Raw genomic sequence first — 18,683 nt, 5'->3', positions numbered from 1 at the left:
GTTTTTCAGATCACAGAAGCAAAGAAACAGAATAAGAAAGAAGAGGTGTTACATTAGGCAATGGAAGATAATTGCTGACAGGCTGCTGACACTGTGGGGGGTGGAAATGAAGAAGGAGGGAAGACAGCCACTTATAGTGGATATATAAGAATATATAAGAACTAAAAACCAGTAAAAACATAAAAATTAATCTAGGGCTATTCAGTTTAGAGTCAATATGCCTCATAAAACTCAGAATCATGGAAAGCACCACCGAATGAAATTATGTTGTCAGAGATGCCTCTAGATATGACTCAGAGCCACCAAGAAGAAGTCAAGCTACGTTTGGCCATACCAAACATAATTCTCTGCCAGAAATCTCTCTTCTTTTTCTCTTATAGGTCTTTTTCATTGAGTCCATCTGTAATGACCCTGGCATCATTGCAGAAAACATCAGGGTAAGGAACACCTGTTACCTTTCCTCCTTACTTTTCCTCTGGCTTGGATAATGTATAAAAATACCTCTATTAGGTTAAAGGTGGTATTCTTCTCTGAGGTTCTCTATTCTACTTCCTATAGGAAGTATTCCCTGGCCATCCTTGCCTACAATGATCCTAAGAAATTTAAAGAAGCCAATGTGGGGTGCCTGGGTAGCTCAGTTGGTTAAGCGTCCAACTCTTTATTTCAGCTCAGGTCATGATCTCATGGTTTGTGAGTTTGAACCCTACATGGGTCCCTGTGCTGGCAGTGAGAGCCTGCTTGGGATTCTCTCTCTCTCTCTCTCTCTCTCTCTCTCTCCCTCTCTCTCTCTCTCCCTCTCTCTCTCTCTCTCTCCCTCTCTCTCTCTCTTCCTCTCTGTCTTTCTCTCTCTCAAAATAAATGAATAAACTTTTAAAAAGAAGCCAATGTAATATAAAGTCCTTAACATGCACTAGGCACCAAGCTTGACTCTTACTGATTTGTGACAAAAAACCTACATGTTAGGAATCATTTCATTGTTGGAGAGAGAAAAATAGAGGTTCCAAGATAGGCGACGTGTCAAGGATTCATACAACTAGAAAGAGGTAGAACTGGGACTGGAGCTCAGGCTTGTATCAGGAATATATCTGCTTTTATTTTTTAAAATATAATACACTGTCAAATTGGTTTCCATACAACACCTAGTGCTGATCATAACAAGTGCCCACCTCCATGCCCATGACCCACTTTCTCCTCTCCCCCACCCCCCGTCAACCCTTAGTTTGTTCTCACTCCTTAAGAGTCTCTTATGGTTTGCCTCCCTCCCTCTCTGTAACTTTTTCTTTCCCCTTCCCCTCCCCCGTGGTCTTCTGTTAAGGCACCAAAATTGGCAAAGACGAAGTCAAACTTTCACTTTTCGCAGACAACATGGAAAACCCAACAGACTCCAACAAAAGACTGCTAGAACTGATACCTGAATTCAGCAAAGTCACAGGGTACAAAATTAATGTACAGAAATCGGTTGCAATTTTATACACCAATAATGAAGCAACATAAAGAGAAATAAAGAAACTGATCCCATTCACAATTGCATTAAGAACTGCCTTTAGATTCTAGGCCCATAGCCTAGAACTGGATTGCCCACCACATTTTGTTTTCCCCTATTTCATGAAATTACTGGATTTTGGGGACAGAAGAGACCTTAAAGGTCACCCCCTTCAACCCTCCCTCAGATACTTGTAATTTCAGCTAAATGTTTGCCTATATTTTCTTTTCATACCTCCAGTGACAAGAGACTCATTGCCTTCATCAAATTCAGTCAGTTGAAGCTGAAATATGCCTCCCTGAAATTTTCACTGATTGGTCCTATTTTTGCTTCTTGGAGCATAGACCATCTACAATCCCTTTCTTCTTCATCCACCCTTCTACCCATTTACTGATTCAACACGAATTGAATCTATACAACTGAACTGAACTATTCTGAGTATTAGAGACATAGAGGAGAGTCCTGCCCTTGAGCTCACAGTCTAATGAGAGATAGCAGCAAGTTTATAGACATAACTATAAGATCAGTGCTGAGATGAAGAAATAAAGGAGGCTGTGGGAGAACATTGTTGAGAAACTAACCTTGCATGGGAAGGATAGAGGTATATCAGGGAAGAATTCTCAAAGAAAGCAATAGCTGACCTGAATCTTAAAGAATGCATAGGAATTTGGCAGGTGAAGAATTGGACATAAGGGAACAGCATATATTAATTATGGTATCTCCAGGGAACTATAAGTAGTTTAAGTTAGCTAGAGCAAAGCAATGAGAGAGAATTGGGAGATAAGATGAAAAAATAATTTGGGGCTCAATTATGACAAATGGGTCACCCAGTGAAATAGTTCATACTGTTCCCTAAAACATATAAGGAAATAGTGCACAGTTTTAAGCAGGGAAATGCCATGGTCAGATGTGCGTGTTAAAAAATATCTTTATGGCTACTAGTTTGAGGAATACATCAGAAGTAACAAGACTGTAGACAAGAGTAATTAGCCAAAAGCTAGAGTAAGCATACAGGCAAAAGAGAATGGAAATCAATAGGAAGGATATTTAGAAGATAAAGTGAAGACGATGGGGGATGAAGATACAGCCTACTGAGAGGTGGGGGATGAAGACACATCAAGGATGACTCCTATATTCCTTTTACGTTCAGGTAACTGAGTGGATTATAGTGCCATTCACTGAGATAGTAAATGTAGATGGAGAAGATAGGCATTGGGGGATTAAGAGATGTGAATCCTTCAGAAATTTAAAGCCAACATGCTATGTTCTCTCATTAAACACTCAACGCATGTAAGCCATTATGAACCTTGGCCAAAATCTTCTGTCCCTCTTCATCCATTTCTCACATCACAATTTCTGCTCCTCTTTTAAGTGTTCCTCTTAAACAGTGTGTGCTCTGGAACTGAGTACAATATAACAGGCCTTGTTTAATCACATAGAGATAAGAAATGAGGAGTTACACAGTCCAAATTTTCTTCAAATGACTGACTTTGTAAACTTGAGCAAGACCCTTTGTCCAAGTCTTAATTTTTTCATTTTTGTTATGAAGGATGTTGTACTCAATGATTTCTAAGGGCACTTCCAAAGGGCACTGTTTGAGTCTCTGTCTTTCATAGTTCCTCTATTCTACCTTTTCTTAGCAAGTAAAACTTGGAAGCCCTGATTACATAGACTGTGACCGGGAAAAGGTTCTGGAAGACTTTCTAAAGAGAATTGAGTGCTATGAGATCAACTACCAACCTTTGGATGATGAACTGGACAGGTAAGAACCCAGAACCCTAAAGCCCAGGACTGGATCCTTAACCCTATTGTGATGTCCTTTAAGACTTGGGAAAATAACTTCCCTCTCTGGGCATCAACCTCTCTATCTGTAAAATCAGGGAGCTAGATTTGATGATTTGTCTTCAAGAACCCTCCAAGTTCTAATTATCTGAGGTGGTGATTCCTTGATATGTAAAACGTCCGTTGAAGTGTTAAAGTAGTGCCTTCCTGAACGATATGGATAGATCAGGATGCTGATCTCTGGTAACAAATGCCCCCCTCCTATGGTTTTTGCTATTATTTTTTCAAAATTATTGCTCACACATGGGTGACACTTAAGTTTCCAAATATGTTCACCTTCTTTGTTTCATCAAATACCCTCACCACCCCTATAAAGGAAGCCAAAATAGATCTTATGTTCATAAATTTTCAAGAAGAGGAAATTGTTCAAGCTTCTGGCACAAATCAGGGGATAGAATTCAGATTCTAACAATATATTTTGTCTCCTACTCATATCTCTTTTCACAAAACCCACGTACCTTTTCAGTCAATAAGTATTTTGCCCTTTTGGGCTGTGGTGTACATAGGGGATATAAATAATGGTAAGAGAGGTGGTTTCTATCCTCAGGTAGCTTCCATCATGACTTGACATATGGGAAGATACATAAAAAATATGAAACTCTCATTCATAATGCCAGCTAAAAATTAGAAGGATGTTATCTGGTAGTACAGGGAATGTGTACCAGGATATTACCAGAATCCTACTCTTCAAAATGGGCTGTGATGATCAGAGACTCTGGTCATCCATATCCTTTGGACTCCAAGTGAGAAGTATAAGGAGGCTTCAAATAGTCATTCAAACCTTAAGAAGTTTAAAGAGCAGCCTTACTGCTTTGCCCAGCCAAAGTCCTATGAGGCAAGAATTGTTACTGCCTCAGTCCTTAGGTGGGTAAACTGAGACCCAGAGCAGGGAAAGGACTTACCTGAGGCCACATAATGAGTCAGTAGAATATTTATTCAAACTCTTATCTTCAAACTTCCAGACTGGTTCTCCCCCTCCCATATTCCTTAATCATAAAGAAGTGTCACATCAGGCTTAGACACTCAGTGCAAGGAGCAAGACCTTTATGTACAATTGTAAAAATTGTTCACTGTACAAGGACAACCAGGTCAAGGGCACACTTTCTTTTTTCCCCCAAGCATGTGTGCTGGAGTGAGGCTGTTTCTGCCCTGATGACAGTGTAACTTTTTCAAGTGTCCATAAATGCACCATATAGGCTAGCACCATGTGGTGAAAGAAGCTTGAAGAAGGGGAGTTAAAGTGAAATAATGGCATTAAGAAAGCCCCTAGCCTTCAGCCTAGACTCCTGCAGGTGTTCAGTTAGTGTTTTATTAATCAGTTTGGGCCTGAAGGTGACAGATTCTGAAGGTTGGTTTTATTTAATCATTTTTACATCAACAGACATTTACAGCCCATGCATCAGGGTCCAACCAAACCTGTGCCCCAGGAATCCAAAGAGGAAAGGGCTGTCCCTGCTTTGACAAAATACCCGCTTGGTTGGAGAAGATGATACACAATGTGCAGTTGATCAGAATTGTGGAAATGATAAACCAAGTGGGCTAGAAGAACACAGAGGGGAAGACCCAGCACAGTTTGGAAAAAAAAATCTGAAAGAGCAGGTTTACCTAGTATAAGTAGAAAAGACACATGTTTGGGGTACCAGAAGGGTGGAGGCTACCAAAAATAACAAAAAAATCTGGAAAGCTTTTTTATATTTTAATTCCAAACCAGCATCAATGTGATCAAGATGGAAAAAAAACAGAATTTCATAGGACCTTATCATATTATCATACAGTTTATAATTTTTACTTTACATTACACATGGTAGAGGTGGGCATTAACTAATATAATACTTTTGATGGGAAACACCTCTAAATGACTTCACATGATCCTAGACTCAATGAAAACTTAGAGAGAGTGAATGTGCTGGCTTCGAAGGATGGTTGCACAGGAGCTCAGCTTTGGAAAGCAGGCAAAGAATGCCTTTTCAAGCAAAGAGAACAGCATTTTGGAATGGCCTAGTTAAATCTGAATGAAAGTAGAGGGTGCAGAGAATATTCCAGCAAAAGCATGAAAGCTAGATTGAAACAGAGAAATCATGGCATGGATGAGGTCATGGGACCATGATGTCAGGCCAAGTGGGGCCAATGCTTGAAGGCACCTGGAATGTCAGACTAAACTGAGCAAATAGGAAGTTCTCCTAGAGCCACCCAGGACCTAGTTTCAGGAACAGTCAGTAATTAGGCAAAAAAGCTACACCAGATATTTTCTACCCCTAGGTTCTGAGATCCTAGACAAGATAGTTGGAGAGGTTAACCTTAGGCAAATCACTTCCTCTTTCTGTGTTTCAGTTTCCTCTCCTATAAAATGAAGCTAATAATCCCTGAGTCCTAGGATGATTATAATGATTCATGTAGTTTGAAGTCCCCAGGGAGTGGGACAAAAGAAAATGCACAAAAGAAAATTCTCAGCAAGTGCAAGTGTCCTTTGGGAACCATTGGACATAGATGACAGGGATGGGCATGATTAAGCTCATGCTTAATGAGCAGCTAAAAAAGGCCTTCTCTAGGAAAATCGGAGGAGAGGCTTTCTGAAACCAAACCCCTCAGCCACTGCTTTACATGATTTGGGGTAGTGCAGCTATTTCTATTTACTTGGTTTTGTTAGTGTGTACCCAGGGTTGCTGGTGTGTCACCCCATTGCTGCAACCTTCCCCACCTCTTCCCAGGGATCTTACCTCCTTATAGTCCAGCAACTAAAGGATTCATACCTGGTTTGTCAGGGTCCTCAGAAGACTTACTCCATGGTTCTAGTATTCTGATTAGTCAGTGTTGCCCATTCCCAGCTTCTCTGCAGACAGGTTGTTGAATAGTTTGATTATCACTCTGTGTGTAGTTATTAGTTCATGCCTAGAACAGAGAATTGAGGGGATAAAAAAGAGGCTTGAAGCAAGGACCACAAGATTCCCACTAATGTTGTGGAGAGCCTCTGCATCCCCATACCCCAATACTTGGCACACCTATGAGTAAATGACTGTTTATGGAAGGGGTGTTGAGCATTGATGATGCGTTTCCAAGTGTGTGTTCTTGACTAGCCTAAGAGCTCCCAAAGGGCAGATGCTGAGTCACCACCTCAAGCACAATGCTTAGAACAGAAGAGGGTGTGTTTGTTGACTGCATGACAGATGGGGAGAGAAATCCCAATCCTTTTCCCTTTCTGAGTGAAGAGAGAGACATATACACAGACACAAGTGCACCCAGACATAATCTGGTAGCTACCTGTAGAATGTCAAATACAATATATCATATCAGAGGCTTAAATAATAGAGATGCAGAGGTCAGCTTGAGATTTAAAAGAGTGAATGGACAATTGAGGAGCTGCCAGTGAGATGTGGAAGGCAGCCAGGGACACAGAGGACTACTGCTTTTCTCTGAGTATGTCAAGAGTGTGAACCACAGAGAAGAGAGCCCAGATGCCTGGAGTGTAAAAAAATAATGTTAGGAGATATCCTGTATTAAGATGAAACTGAGGAAAGGAGACAGAGGGAGATGGTAGCAGGCAGTGAGTTCTTTGGGGTGGCCAAGAGCCTAGTCTCTAGAATGTGTACCTAGAACAGGGCAAGGCATGGCATTTTGTTAGAGGAAAAAGTTATGTGAAAGCTTCATTGTACAGGAAGCTTGAAAGCAGGGTGTGTGGTTGGGGCTTTGTCTTGGGATCAACCTCTCCACTGTCATCCCCTGAGCTGCTTGCTCCTGCTTGGGCTGGCCCAGCCACCTCTCCTACATCAAGATCTTCGATGTGGGCACACGCTACATGGTGAACCGAGTGCAAGACCACATCCAGAGCCGCACAGTCTACTATCTCATGAACATCCATGTCACACCCCGCTCCATCTACCTATGCCGGCATGGTGAGAGTGAACTCAACCTCAGAGGCCGCATTGGAGGTGACTCTGGTCTCTCAGCTCGGGGCAAGCAGGTAGGAAGGGCCCCATGTATCCAAGGCATTGACTGATCTGGCCCAGGTGGGCCATGGGTGGGTGGTGTGGCCACTGGCTGGGCCCTGAGGATGGGAGGGAGACTCAGTGGCAGAGTAAAAGCAGTTTTTGGTCACAGCCACTCTTCCACTCCATCATCCACTCAGTGTTGTCCCAACCTTGAATGGCTTCCATGTATCAACAGCATCTGCAAGTCTGATAACTTGGTCCTGGCACTTAAGGCCTGCCCAGATCTGGCTGCACCTCCAGCCCCATTACAGTGAGAACACTTCACTCCTGCCTGACTTGTCCTCTCATCTTTCTCACAACTCTGTGCCTTTGCTTGTACAATTTCTCCCACCTAGCCTGCCCTCCTCTGTCATCTGGTCATCATCACTTGCACAGACAGCTTCCCTGGATCCTTGAATTCATCTTCTCCTCCCTTACTTAGGGCTGATGCCACAGCCCCCAGCCCCCATTACAGGTTATTTCACTGTCAGAACTTGTCCCCCACCAGTTACAGCTCTTTTCCTGCCCTCCACCCCCCACCCCTTTCCAAGGTATAGCTCCTGCTCCATGGTTTGGTCCAGGAAACCCTCCCCTGTCCTCCCCTGCCCTCCCAGGCAGGTCACTGTGCCCTGGGCCCCATATCTCCCAGTCCTGGGCCATCTCTGACTCTGTGGCATTAGTCTCTTCTCTCCAGCCAAGCATAGTAAACCTGTACATTATGGGTATAAAATAAAATAAAGACACATGTTTGCCTTAGTGTCTGGCCCTGTGCCTGGGCTTGTTAACACAGCTATTGTTCTTGCTGGGAGGATGGCTTGGGTAAGACAAATGGGAAATGAGGTGCAGGAGGGAGGGAGCACTATCTTTTATTGGGTACCTGTGTACAGTCACAGCACCATCTGCTATGAGCCTCATTTAATCTTCACAACAGCTCTGTGGGGTGGGCATTACCATTAATGGTTTATGAAACCTGATGAAGCTAAGGCCCAAGGAGGAGCAAAGAGCAGTCCCAGGTCATGCAGCCAGTAGAAGAGAGAGCCAGGACTTGAAACCATGCTTTCCTGCCTGCCCCTCAGCATTCTCCACTGCAGAGGTGGTGGTGTCCTAGGCAAGGCACTGCACTGGAAGGCCCATGACTCCTTTCCTGTTACCTTCAGACTGGCAGCCTCCCATTGAGGTAGACTCAGACCTCTGACTCCTACCCCTCTCACTCCTTAGAGCTGAATAGAGGGTATTGGTGGCATCACCCACCCCTGCCACATGGCACCACCTGCAACCAGAGTCTTTTGGCTGGGGCCAGCTATTGCCCTGCCCAGCTAATTCCCTACCTACACAGCACAATGCCCACTTTGGACACATGCCACCTCCACCATGCATATCACCTTTGCACACAAACATGTGCATATACATGCACATGCCTGGCACCAACCTTATGCTTATGGGAACAGTGAATCATAACAGTTTACAAAGCACTTTACCATTGACTGTCATCCATAATTAAATCACAGAGTCTGTCACCTTGTGTGTGTCAGGGAGCATTCTGTGTGTTCCTTGTTCACTATCTAACATGACACTCATAGAATCAGGCTGATGAGTTAATGCTGTTTGCATCTTACAGGCAGGAGCTACGAGGCTTTTTCCACCAGAGAACACTGCTGACTCACATCCATAATTAGAATGTGTGTACACAATGCCTATATTTGTACATATGCATATGTATATAGATTTTTGCATTTGTGTTGACATTCCTCACACACCCTCTGTGACTAATAACATGCCTAAATGCAGAAGAAGAGTGAATCACTTGATCATTTGGGGTCCCACAGCTCTTCCTGGTTCCTCTCAGTGCTGTCATCATTTCCCTCACTGGACTTGTGTCTTGAGAACAGGACATCCTGATACCCACACATGACCACACACACTATGGATGTTTGAATGCCCTTAGAAGCTGAATACTGAGACCCCCATGGTCAAAAAGAAATGTTCCCCAAATCCAATATCCCCTAATTCTAGACCACACTGTGAGTATCCAGAACCCAGAATCTCCTGTCCTTCTGTACTGGAGTCTTTTTTCCATGTCTGTATGGGCCTATCCCAGAGTCTGTTCACCTGAGAGCAGACCATGTCACAGTAGTGTTTACCCCTAGGCAAAGGGATAGCCAAGGGGGTCACTGTTTGTGGATCATGGGAATCAGTGAAGATAGGATGTGGACAGAACTTTGTCATGTACAAACATGTACTCAAGGCATCTACAAGTGCAGGATGGAGGCAGAAATGGGAATAGAAGAGAGGTTGACTGTGGACTGCCTTCATTTGTACTCTTGTCCTAGGCTCCAGAAATGCCAGAGTTGGGCTATTTGAATGAACAATCAAGTAGGGGGTTTAATAAGCATCAATGAACACACACACATATAAACATATACACACATAAGCACACATACCCTTTTCTATTCCCTTAATCCTTGTCATATCCTTGTTTATAAATTGGAAAATTTTAAATTATACTTTCTTGTTCATTATTATTTCACCATTTGTGGTAGATCTGAGTTTATTCTTACAGCTACTCTGTCTTCTTTCATCTCTCTCTTTCTCCCCTCCTCCTTCTCTGCATCCCCACCTCCTAGTATGCTTATGCCCTGGCCAATTTCATTCAGTCCCAGGGCATCAGCTCCCTGAAGGTGTGGACCAGCCACATGAAGAGGACTATCCAGACAGCTGAGGCCCTGGGTGTTCCTTATGAGCAGTGGAAGGCCCTGAACGAAATTGATGCGGTAAGATGGAAGGGGATGGATTTCCTGGTGATTTATAGGACCTGATTCTGGGATTATCCCCTGGATTGCTTCTGCTGCTTAACAACCAGCCATGTTCCATACACTGTTCTGTGTGTTGGGGGATCCACTGAAGGCCAGAACAGACATGTTCTCTGTCCTCATGGAGCTCAAAGGCAGGCCATAAATAAGACATTGCATTTTCTGTGACAAGGGTTGTAACAAAGGAAGTACAAGGGAGATGAGGTTGGAAAGGAAGGCAGCTCATAGAGTTTTGTAATTAATGTTCAGGGATTTGGATACTGCTTTAAAAATGGGAAGCCAATGATGTAGTCTAAGTCAAGGAAGAGTGGCATGAATGTAATTCACATTTTTAAAAAAAAAAAGGTAATACCATGTTATTTCAATAAATTGTGGAATTTAATAAACAAATGAACAAAGAAAAAAAGAGATAAACTGAAAACAGACTCTTAAATAGAACAAATTGATGGTTACCAGAGGGGAGGTGGGTGGGCAGATGAGTGAAATAGATAAAGAGTATTAAGAGTACACTTATCTTCATGAGCATTGAGAAATGTATAGAGTTGTTGAATATTCTATATTCAATTGTTGAATTTTTGAATATTATACACCTAAAACCAATATAATACTGTGTGTTAATGATACTTGATAAATAAATAAATAAATAAATAAATAAATAAGAGACCATTCTGGTCATGTGTGGAAACTAGGTGGGAAGAGGGCAAGAATAAGCATGTAGATTAGTATGGAGATGGCTGCATTAGTCCAGGCAAGAGGTGAAGGTATGAGGGACTAGAGTAGTGGCATTGAAGATAGATCAAAGAAAAACTTCATCTGACTCTCTTGACATGGCAATCTCTCTTCAGGGTCAGGTTTTCCCATGAGCTCTTTAAGAAGGCATTTTTTCCTCCCCATTATCTCATCTGCACTATAGGTATACTGACATCAGGTAGCATCCCATAGGTTATGATTGTTAGGCCTTAAAGTAAAAGCTTTACCACAAACATAGATAACTTGCATGTAGGTAGGTTAACTTGCTTGCCTGGTAGATACACTTCTATAAATATAGGGAGGTATATGTGTGTATACATACATACATATGTACTTAGATATAGATGTACAGAGATATGCATATTTAGAAAAAGAATATATACTATTGCTCTACAAATCACATATATTTGCTGTAAAATACATTCAAGCAAATATATAAAGAGATCAGTCACTACTTGTTTCTGGTGTATATGTGGTGTAAACATTTATTGGGTACCTACTTTGTTTCAGGCTCTGGGGTGGTGTTGGAGACAGAGATTGATTCTTGTCTTCACTGAGTTTTCAGTCTAAACAGGGTTGATTAAAAAAAAACAGAGGAATACAAAACAGCATGTGTGCTATAGGCTAGACCATCTATGCACAGATGTCAGGGCAGGGCATCTGAGCCACACAGGATCTGCCTGGAAGAAGTGATACCTAGCTAAGAGTTAATTAACAGTGAGCCAGGTAGAGAAGATCAGGAATGATATGTCAGGAGAAATCATAATAATTAAAAAAGGTTGTGTGTGTGTGTGTGTGTGTGTGTGTGTGTGTGCGTGTGTGTAGATCTGCTAAGATTGTAACAGTGGAGACAGGAAAGAAAAAGGGATGGATTTTAGAGAAATTTAGCAGATAGAATCTTAGAAACTGGCTATGGGAGAGGGGTAAGGAAGAAGTAAGAATTTAGAATAATGCTTAAGTTTCTGGTTTATTTTCCGTGATCAATAATATATTAACAATTAGTACTACTGATTGAGTCTTTAAAATGAGACTTGTACATTCAGTGCTCATCTCTTTTATATATTTTATCTCTAATATTCAAAACACATTTGTGAGGTAGCTGTAATTCTCCTCATTTTTCAGTAGAGGAAAATAAAATTCTGAGAGGTAGGCAATATGCCTTAAGTCAATAGGAAGTCAGTGGCCATAGGGCACTTGGTTGGCTCAGTCGGTTCAGTGCCCGACTTCAGCTCAGGTCATGATTTCGTGGTTCAGGTTGTGAGGTCCAGCCCAGCATCAGATTCTGTGCTGACAGCTCTGAGCTTAGAGCTGCTTCGGATTCTGTCTCCCTCTCTCTCTCTGCCCCTCCCCTGCTAGTGCTCTCTTTCTTTCTCTCAAAAATAAATAAACATTAATTTTTTTTTAAGTCAGTGGCCATTTCCACCATTTCCACAGGAAAAAGGCTCCAGGTATGTGTCAGAATAGAAAGTCAAAAACAATCCGGAAGGACCTTGTGTATCCATTAGGGTATGCTTTCTCCCATGGACAGTGTCGACGGAGAAGTTTGACACTGCACAGCTGTTTGTGAGCTGTGTCAGGGGCAAACTTCACCCCTAATGGAAGGCTGTTAGATGATTCAAAAGACAAAAACAAGAGCCAATTGCCCCCTTACAGGAAAGTCTAATCGGAATGCACACAATCAAAAGGAAACTTTATAAACCTAAATGCTTCCCACCCCCACTCCCAGCAGCCACCTCACTTCTGGGGATTTTTCAGTGAACTTGGGAAGCTCTCACGTGCTCCTGAGAAACTCCTCTTATCTCTGGATTCCTTCTTTGGGTGAGGAGACCATATCTTCCCAAGGCCCATTCTGAAAGCATTAGGAATTCATTAATTTTTGCCTTCTGATATGTCTGTGGATACCTGTTTCTTTATCTGCCAGCGGTTCTGAAGCAGATGTAGGAGCAGAGGAGATGGGAAATGCTATAAAATGGGAGCATACTGTTGTGTATGTGAGCACATGTGTGTGCTTCCATACACAGTCATAGACACCCACCACAAATATGCTCACACCCTCCATAAATATGCTTACACTCACAGACATGCACTTCACAGACACATTGATCATTCTAGTCAGACATAGAATCCCTCTCAGACACATCTACCAATCTACACCCACACCATGCATGCACACACATACACACTCACAGATAGAGACACCTAGAGATACATATAGACAAACTCACCGTAGACATACATGCAGTCTTTGTATACAAAGATACTATATCACATAGACACGGAGAAGCATACTATGGTTGGAAATGTATGTAGTACAGATGCATAACCTCAAGTGTATTACCACAAATTCACATGACCTCCAACATAAGCACACAGATACTCACACATAGACACCAGAGACATAATCAGAGACATACACACTCACAGAAACACATGCCACAGACACACTGGGACCCAAATGGAGAGACAAACCATAGAGACACTCACACGAGCACATTCTCAGATGCTTAGACACTCTGTACACACACACACACACACACACACACACACTCACACAAACACACTAAAAATACTGAGACAAATACACAAACACAAGACATAGGTCCTTAAACATACCAGCATGCTACACATACACACACAAATACAGTTACAAATCCTTAAACCCATATATTTACAAAAAAATACTTATACAATGTACATATACAAACCAATTGGGACAACCACAAAGAAACACCACAGGTACCTACCATATACTATATGCTCAACCATGAACACATCTGTACATATGCACACAGTCTCACATCCACACACCTCATGCACACACACACACACACACACACTCAGACAACAGGCACAAACTTAGATCTGTGTTTACAGAAACCCAGGTTATTGTGTGCTGTTGTTTCACAATCATTGGCCTCAGAACTATGGTAAAGGCTTGTGGGTTTCACCTTGTGAATTTGTTCCCAAATAATTTTTTCCAGGGTGTCTGTGAGGAGATGACCTATGAAGAAATCCAGGAACATTACCCTGAGGAATTTGCACTACGGGACCAAGATAAATATCGCTACCGCTATCCCAAGGGAGAGGTAAGGGTTGGAAGGGCTGCCTGACTCCTAGAACACCTGCCAGTATCTTCATTCCAACTACCAGAATTCCACAGTCTCCTGGACAGCTTTAGAAGTAAAGCATATTTTGTAGCAGCTGTCATCCCACAAGGCACATGATAATCTGGCTCTTGCCTGCTTCTTTTCCATCTGCTTTCAGGAGGGCTCACTTTATCCTACATGTTGTCTCTAGTTTATTTTCACTAAAGACACTTCATATAGTTCAGCATACTCCTGACATATTATTGCCAAGTTGCCTAAAGCTCCGGTCACTCTGGGAAGTGGGTTGAAGACCCAAGGAACAATGGCTAATAGTTTAACTAAATTCTTTGCCACCACATGAACCAGACCATCAATTCCCTATTCCCATATCAGGTGGGTCCTTATTGCTTTCAACCCAGACTCCATTTAGCCAGTTCCACACTGGAAATTATTTATTAGTCATACTCCATTTCTGAAATAAATTCCTGGGAACAATTATCAGAAAAGCAGGACACCAGCGAAGGTAAAACAACAGATATCATATGTTACAAACAACATTTCACATTTTTATCCTCATCCTTTGAAATGACATTCTAAAGTCAGTCTGAGTTTGCCTTTATTTTCCTTTACATATTTTGAAGGCTATATTATTGGAGGCATACAAATTTAAAGTAATTATATCTTTTGACCAAATTGCATGTTTTATTATTAATAATAATATTTCCCTAATAATATTCCTTGCTTAAAAGTGTATTTTATGTAAGATTAATACAGCTATATAATTGTTTTCTGCTTAGTATTTGCCAATTTAATCTTTATTTACTCATTTACATTCAACTTCTCTATTTATTTTTGTTTAATGTCTCTTGTAAACAGCATATACTTGGCTTTTGTTGTTTTTAATACAAACTGAAAATATATGCCTTTTGAATGGTAATTTTGGCACATTTACTTTTATTGTAATGACTGAATTATTTGACCTTATTTCTAGTCTCTTATTTTGAGCTCTTTATGCTTAGTTTATTTTTCTGTTTCTCTCTTCTTTACAATTGTGCTCCTGAGTTTTTACATCTATATTTAAGATATATAATCAGTTTCATTCTTTTAGAGATTTCTCTTAAAATTTTTATATACATGATCAACAAAATCTAAAATCAGTATCTTCACTTTTCCCCTAAAACAATATAATAACTTCAGAACTCTTGTCCTTCCCTCACCTAAATTACATATTAATTGTTTTGTATTTTAGTTCAACCTTGTGTCTTAATCCTCAAATGAATTATATTGTTATAATTAAACTATTTATGCAGCCAATGCCTATTTAGATTTAACCACATTAACCACTTCCTTTAATCATTCTTTATTCATTTCATAATAGGAAATTTATTGTCAAATTGTTTTCCATACAACACCCAGTGCTCCTCCCAACAGATGCCCTCTTCAATGCCCATCACCCACTTTCCCCTCCATCCCACCACCCATGAACCCTCAGTTTATTCTCAGTTTTTAAGAGTTTCTTATGGTTTGGCTCCCTCCCTAACTGCTTTTTTCCCTTGCGCTCCCCCATGGTCTTCTGTTAAGTTTCTCAGGATCCACATAAGAGTGAAAACATATGGAATCTGTCTTTCTCTGTATGCCTTATTTCACTTAGCATAACACTCTCCAGTTCCATCCACGTTGCTACATAGGCCATATTTCATTCTTTATCATTGCCACGTAGTATTCCATTGTATATACAAAACACAATTTCTTTACCCATTCATCAGTTGATGGACACTTAGGCTCTTTCCATAATTTGGCTATTGTTGAAAGTGCTGCTATAAACATTGGGGTACAAGTGCCCCTATGCATCAGCACTCCTGTATCCCTTGGGTAAATTCCTAGCAATGCTATTACTGGATCATAGGGTAGATCTATTTTTCATTTTTTCAGGAAACTCCACACTGTTTTCCAGAGCAGCTGCACCAGTTTGCATTCCCACCAACAGTGCGAGAGGGTTCCCGTTTCTCCACATCCTCGCCAGCATCTATAGTCTCCTGATTTGTTCATTTTAGCCACTCTGACTGGCACGATGTGGGATCTCAGTGTGGTTATGATTTGTATTTCCCCGATGAGGAGTGACGTTGAGCATCTTTTCATGTGCCTGTTGGCCATCTGGATGTCTTCTTTAGAGAAGTGTCTATTCATGTTTTCTGCCCATTTCTTCACTGGGTTATTTGTTTTTCAGGTGTGGAGTTTGGTGAGCTCTTTATAGATTTTGGATACTAGCCCTTTGTCTGATATATCATTTGCAAATATCTTTTCCCATTCCATAGGTTGCTTTTAGTTTTGTTGATTGTTTCCTTTGCAGTGCAGAAGCTTTTTATCTTCATGAGGTCCCAATAGTTCATTTTTGCTTTTAATTCCCTTGCCTTTGGGGATTGCGTCAAGTAGGGAATTGCTGCGGCTGAGGTCAGAGAGGTTTTTTCCTGCTTTCTCCTGTAGGGTTTTGATGGTTTCCTGTCTCACATTCAGATGCTTTACCCATTTTGAGTTTTTTTTTTATGACTGGTGTAAGAAAGTGCTCTAGTCTCATTCTTCTGCATGCTGCTGTCCAGTTCCCCCAGCACCATTTGTTAAAGAGACTGTCTTTTTGCCAATAGATATTCCTTCCTGCTTTGTCAAAGATTAGTTGGCCATACTTTTGTAGGTCCAATTCTGGAGTCTCTATTCTATTCCATTGGTCTATGTGTCTGTTTTTGTGCCAATACCATGCTGTCTTGATGATTACAGCTTTGAAGTAGAGGCTAAAGTCTGGGATTGTGATGCCTCCTGCTTTGGTCTTCTTCTTCAAAATTACTTTGGCTATTCGGGGCCTTTTATGGTTCCACACAAATTAGGATTGCCTGTTCTAGCTTCAAGAAGAATGCTCGTGTAATTTTGATTGGGATTGCATTGAATGTGTAGAAAGCTTTGGGTAATATTGACATTTTAACAATATTTAATCTTCCAAACCATGAGCATGGAAAGTTTTTCCATTTCTTCATATCTTCTTCGATTACCTTCATAAGCTTTCTATAGTTTTCAGCATACAGAACTTGTACATCTTTGGTTAGATTTATTCCTAGGTATTTTATGATTGTTGGTACAATTGTGAATGGGATCAGTTTCTTTATTTGTTTTTCTGTTGCTTCATTATTAGTATATAAGAATGCAACTGATTTCTGTACATTGATTTTGTATCCTGTGACTTTGCTGAATTCATGTATCAGATCTAGCGACTTTTGGTGGAGTCTATCGGATTTTCCATGTATAATATCATGTCATCTGCAAAAAGTGAAAGGTTAACTTCATCTTTGCCAATTTTGATGCCTTTGATTTCATTTTGTTGTCTGATTACTGATGCTAGCACTTCCAACAGTATGTGAAACAACAGTGCTGAGAGTGGGCATCCCTGTCGTGTTCCTGATCTCAGGGAGAAAACTCTCAGTTTTTCCCCATTGAGGATGATATTAGCTGTGGGCTTTTCATAAATGGCTTTTATGATGTTTAAGTATGTTCCTCCTATACCGACTTTCTTGAGGTTTTTTTATTTTAAAAAATGCTGAATTTTATCAAATGCTTTTTCTGCATTGATCGACAGGATCATATGGTTCTTATCTTTATTTTATTAATGTGATGTATCACATTGATTGATTTGTGAATATTGAACCAGTCCTGCAACCCAGGAATGAATCCCACTTGATCATGGTGAATAATTCTTTTTATATGCTGTTGGATTCGATTAGCTAGTATCTTATTGAGAATTTTTGCCTCCATATTCATCAGGGATATTGGCCTGTAGTTCTCTTTTTTTGTTGGGTCTTTGTCTGGTTTAGGAGTCAAAGTAATGCTTGCTTCATAGAATGAGTCTGGAACTTTTCCTTCCCTTTCTGTTTTTTGGAACAGCTTGAGAGGGATAGGTATTATCTCTGCTTTACATGCCTGGTGGAATTCCCGAGGGAGGACATCTGGTCTTGGACTCTTATTTGTTGGGAGATTTTTGATAACTGATTCAAATTCATCGCTGGTTATGGGTCTGTTCAAGTTTTCTATTTCTTCTTGTTTGAGTTTTGGTAGTGTGTGGGTGCTGAGAAATTTGTCCATTTCTTCCAGGTTGTCCAGTTTGTTGGCATGTAATTTTTCATAGCATTCCCTGATAATTGCTTGTATCTCTGAGGGATTGGTTGTAATCATTCCATTTTCATTCAGGATTTTATCTATTTGAGTCATCTCCCTTTTCTTTTTGAGAAGGCTGGCTAGAGGTTTATCATTTTTGTTTATTTTTTCAAAAAACCAACTCTTGGTTTCATTGATCTGCTCTACAGTTGTTTTTTAGATTCTATATTGTTTATTTCTGCTCTAATCTTTATTATTTCTCTTCTGCTGGGTTTGGAGTGTCTTTGCTGTCTGTTTCTAGTTTCTTTAGGTGTACTGTTGGATTTTGTATGTGGGATTTTTCTTGTTTCTTGTGATAGGCCTGGATTGCAATGTATTTTCCTCTCAGGACTGCCTTCACTGCATCCCAAAGCGTTTGGATTGTTGTATTCTCATCTTCATTTTTTTCCATATATTTTTTAATTTCTTCTCTAATTGCCTGGTTGATCCATTCATTCTTTAGGAGGGTGTTCTTTAATCTCCATGCTTTTGGAGGTTTTCCAGACATTTTCCTGTGGTTGATTCTAAATTTTATAGCATTGTGGTCTGACAGTGTGCATGGTATGATCTC

The 18,683-nt window shown here is 40.8% G+C and overlaps 1 protein-coding gene across 3 annotated transcripts in view; it reads left to right on the top strand.

Moving 5' to 3' along the window:
- The window catches only part of PFKFB1 (6-phosphofructo-2-kinase/fructose-2,6-biphosphatase 1), a 112,818-nt gene that overhangs the window by 73,799 nt on the left and 20,336 nt on the right, over nt 1-18,683 (top strand). For all 3 annotated transcript variants that reach the window (XM_042974446.1, XM_042974445.1, XM_007094064.3), the window contains exons 6-10: nt 381-437; nt 3,124-3,245; nt 7,076-7,283; nt 9,915-10,061; nt 13,832-13,936. In XM_042974446.1, the coding sequence (XP_042830380.1) occupies nt 381-437; nt 3,124-3,245; nt 7,076-7,283; nt 9,915-10,061; nt 13,832-13,936 (639 nt within the window). The remainder of the gene's footprint in view (nt 1-380; nt 438-3,123; nt 3,246-7,075; nt 7,284-9,914; nt 10,062-13,831; nt 13,937-18,683) is intronic.

Source organism: Panthera tigris, chromosome X (assembly GCF_018350195.1).
Source record: "Panthera tigris isolate Pti1 chromosome X, P.tigris_Pti1_mat1.1, whole genome shotgun sequence".
In the NCBI taxonomy this organism is placed as follows: domain Eukaryota; kingdom Metazoa; phylum Chordata; class Mammalia; order Carnivora; family Felidae; genus Panthera; species Panthera tigris.
The sequence above is the reverse complement of the archived record's forward strand: the minus strand, read 5'-3'. Positions and strand labels throughout refer to the sequence as shown.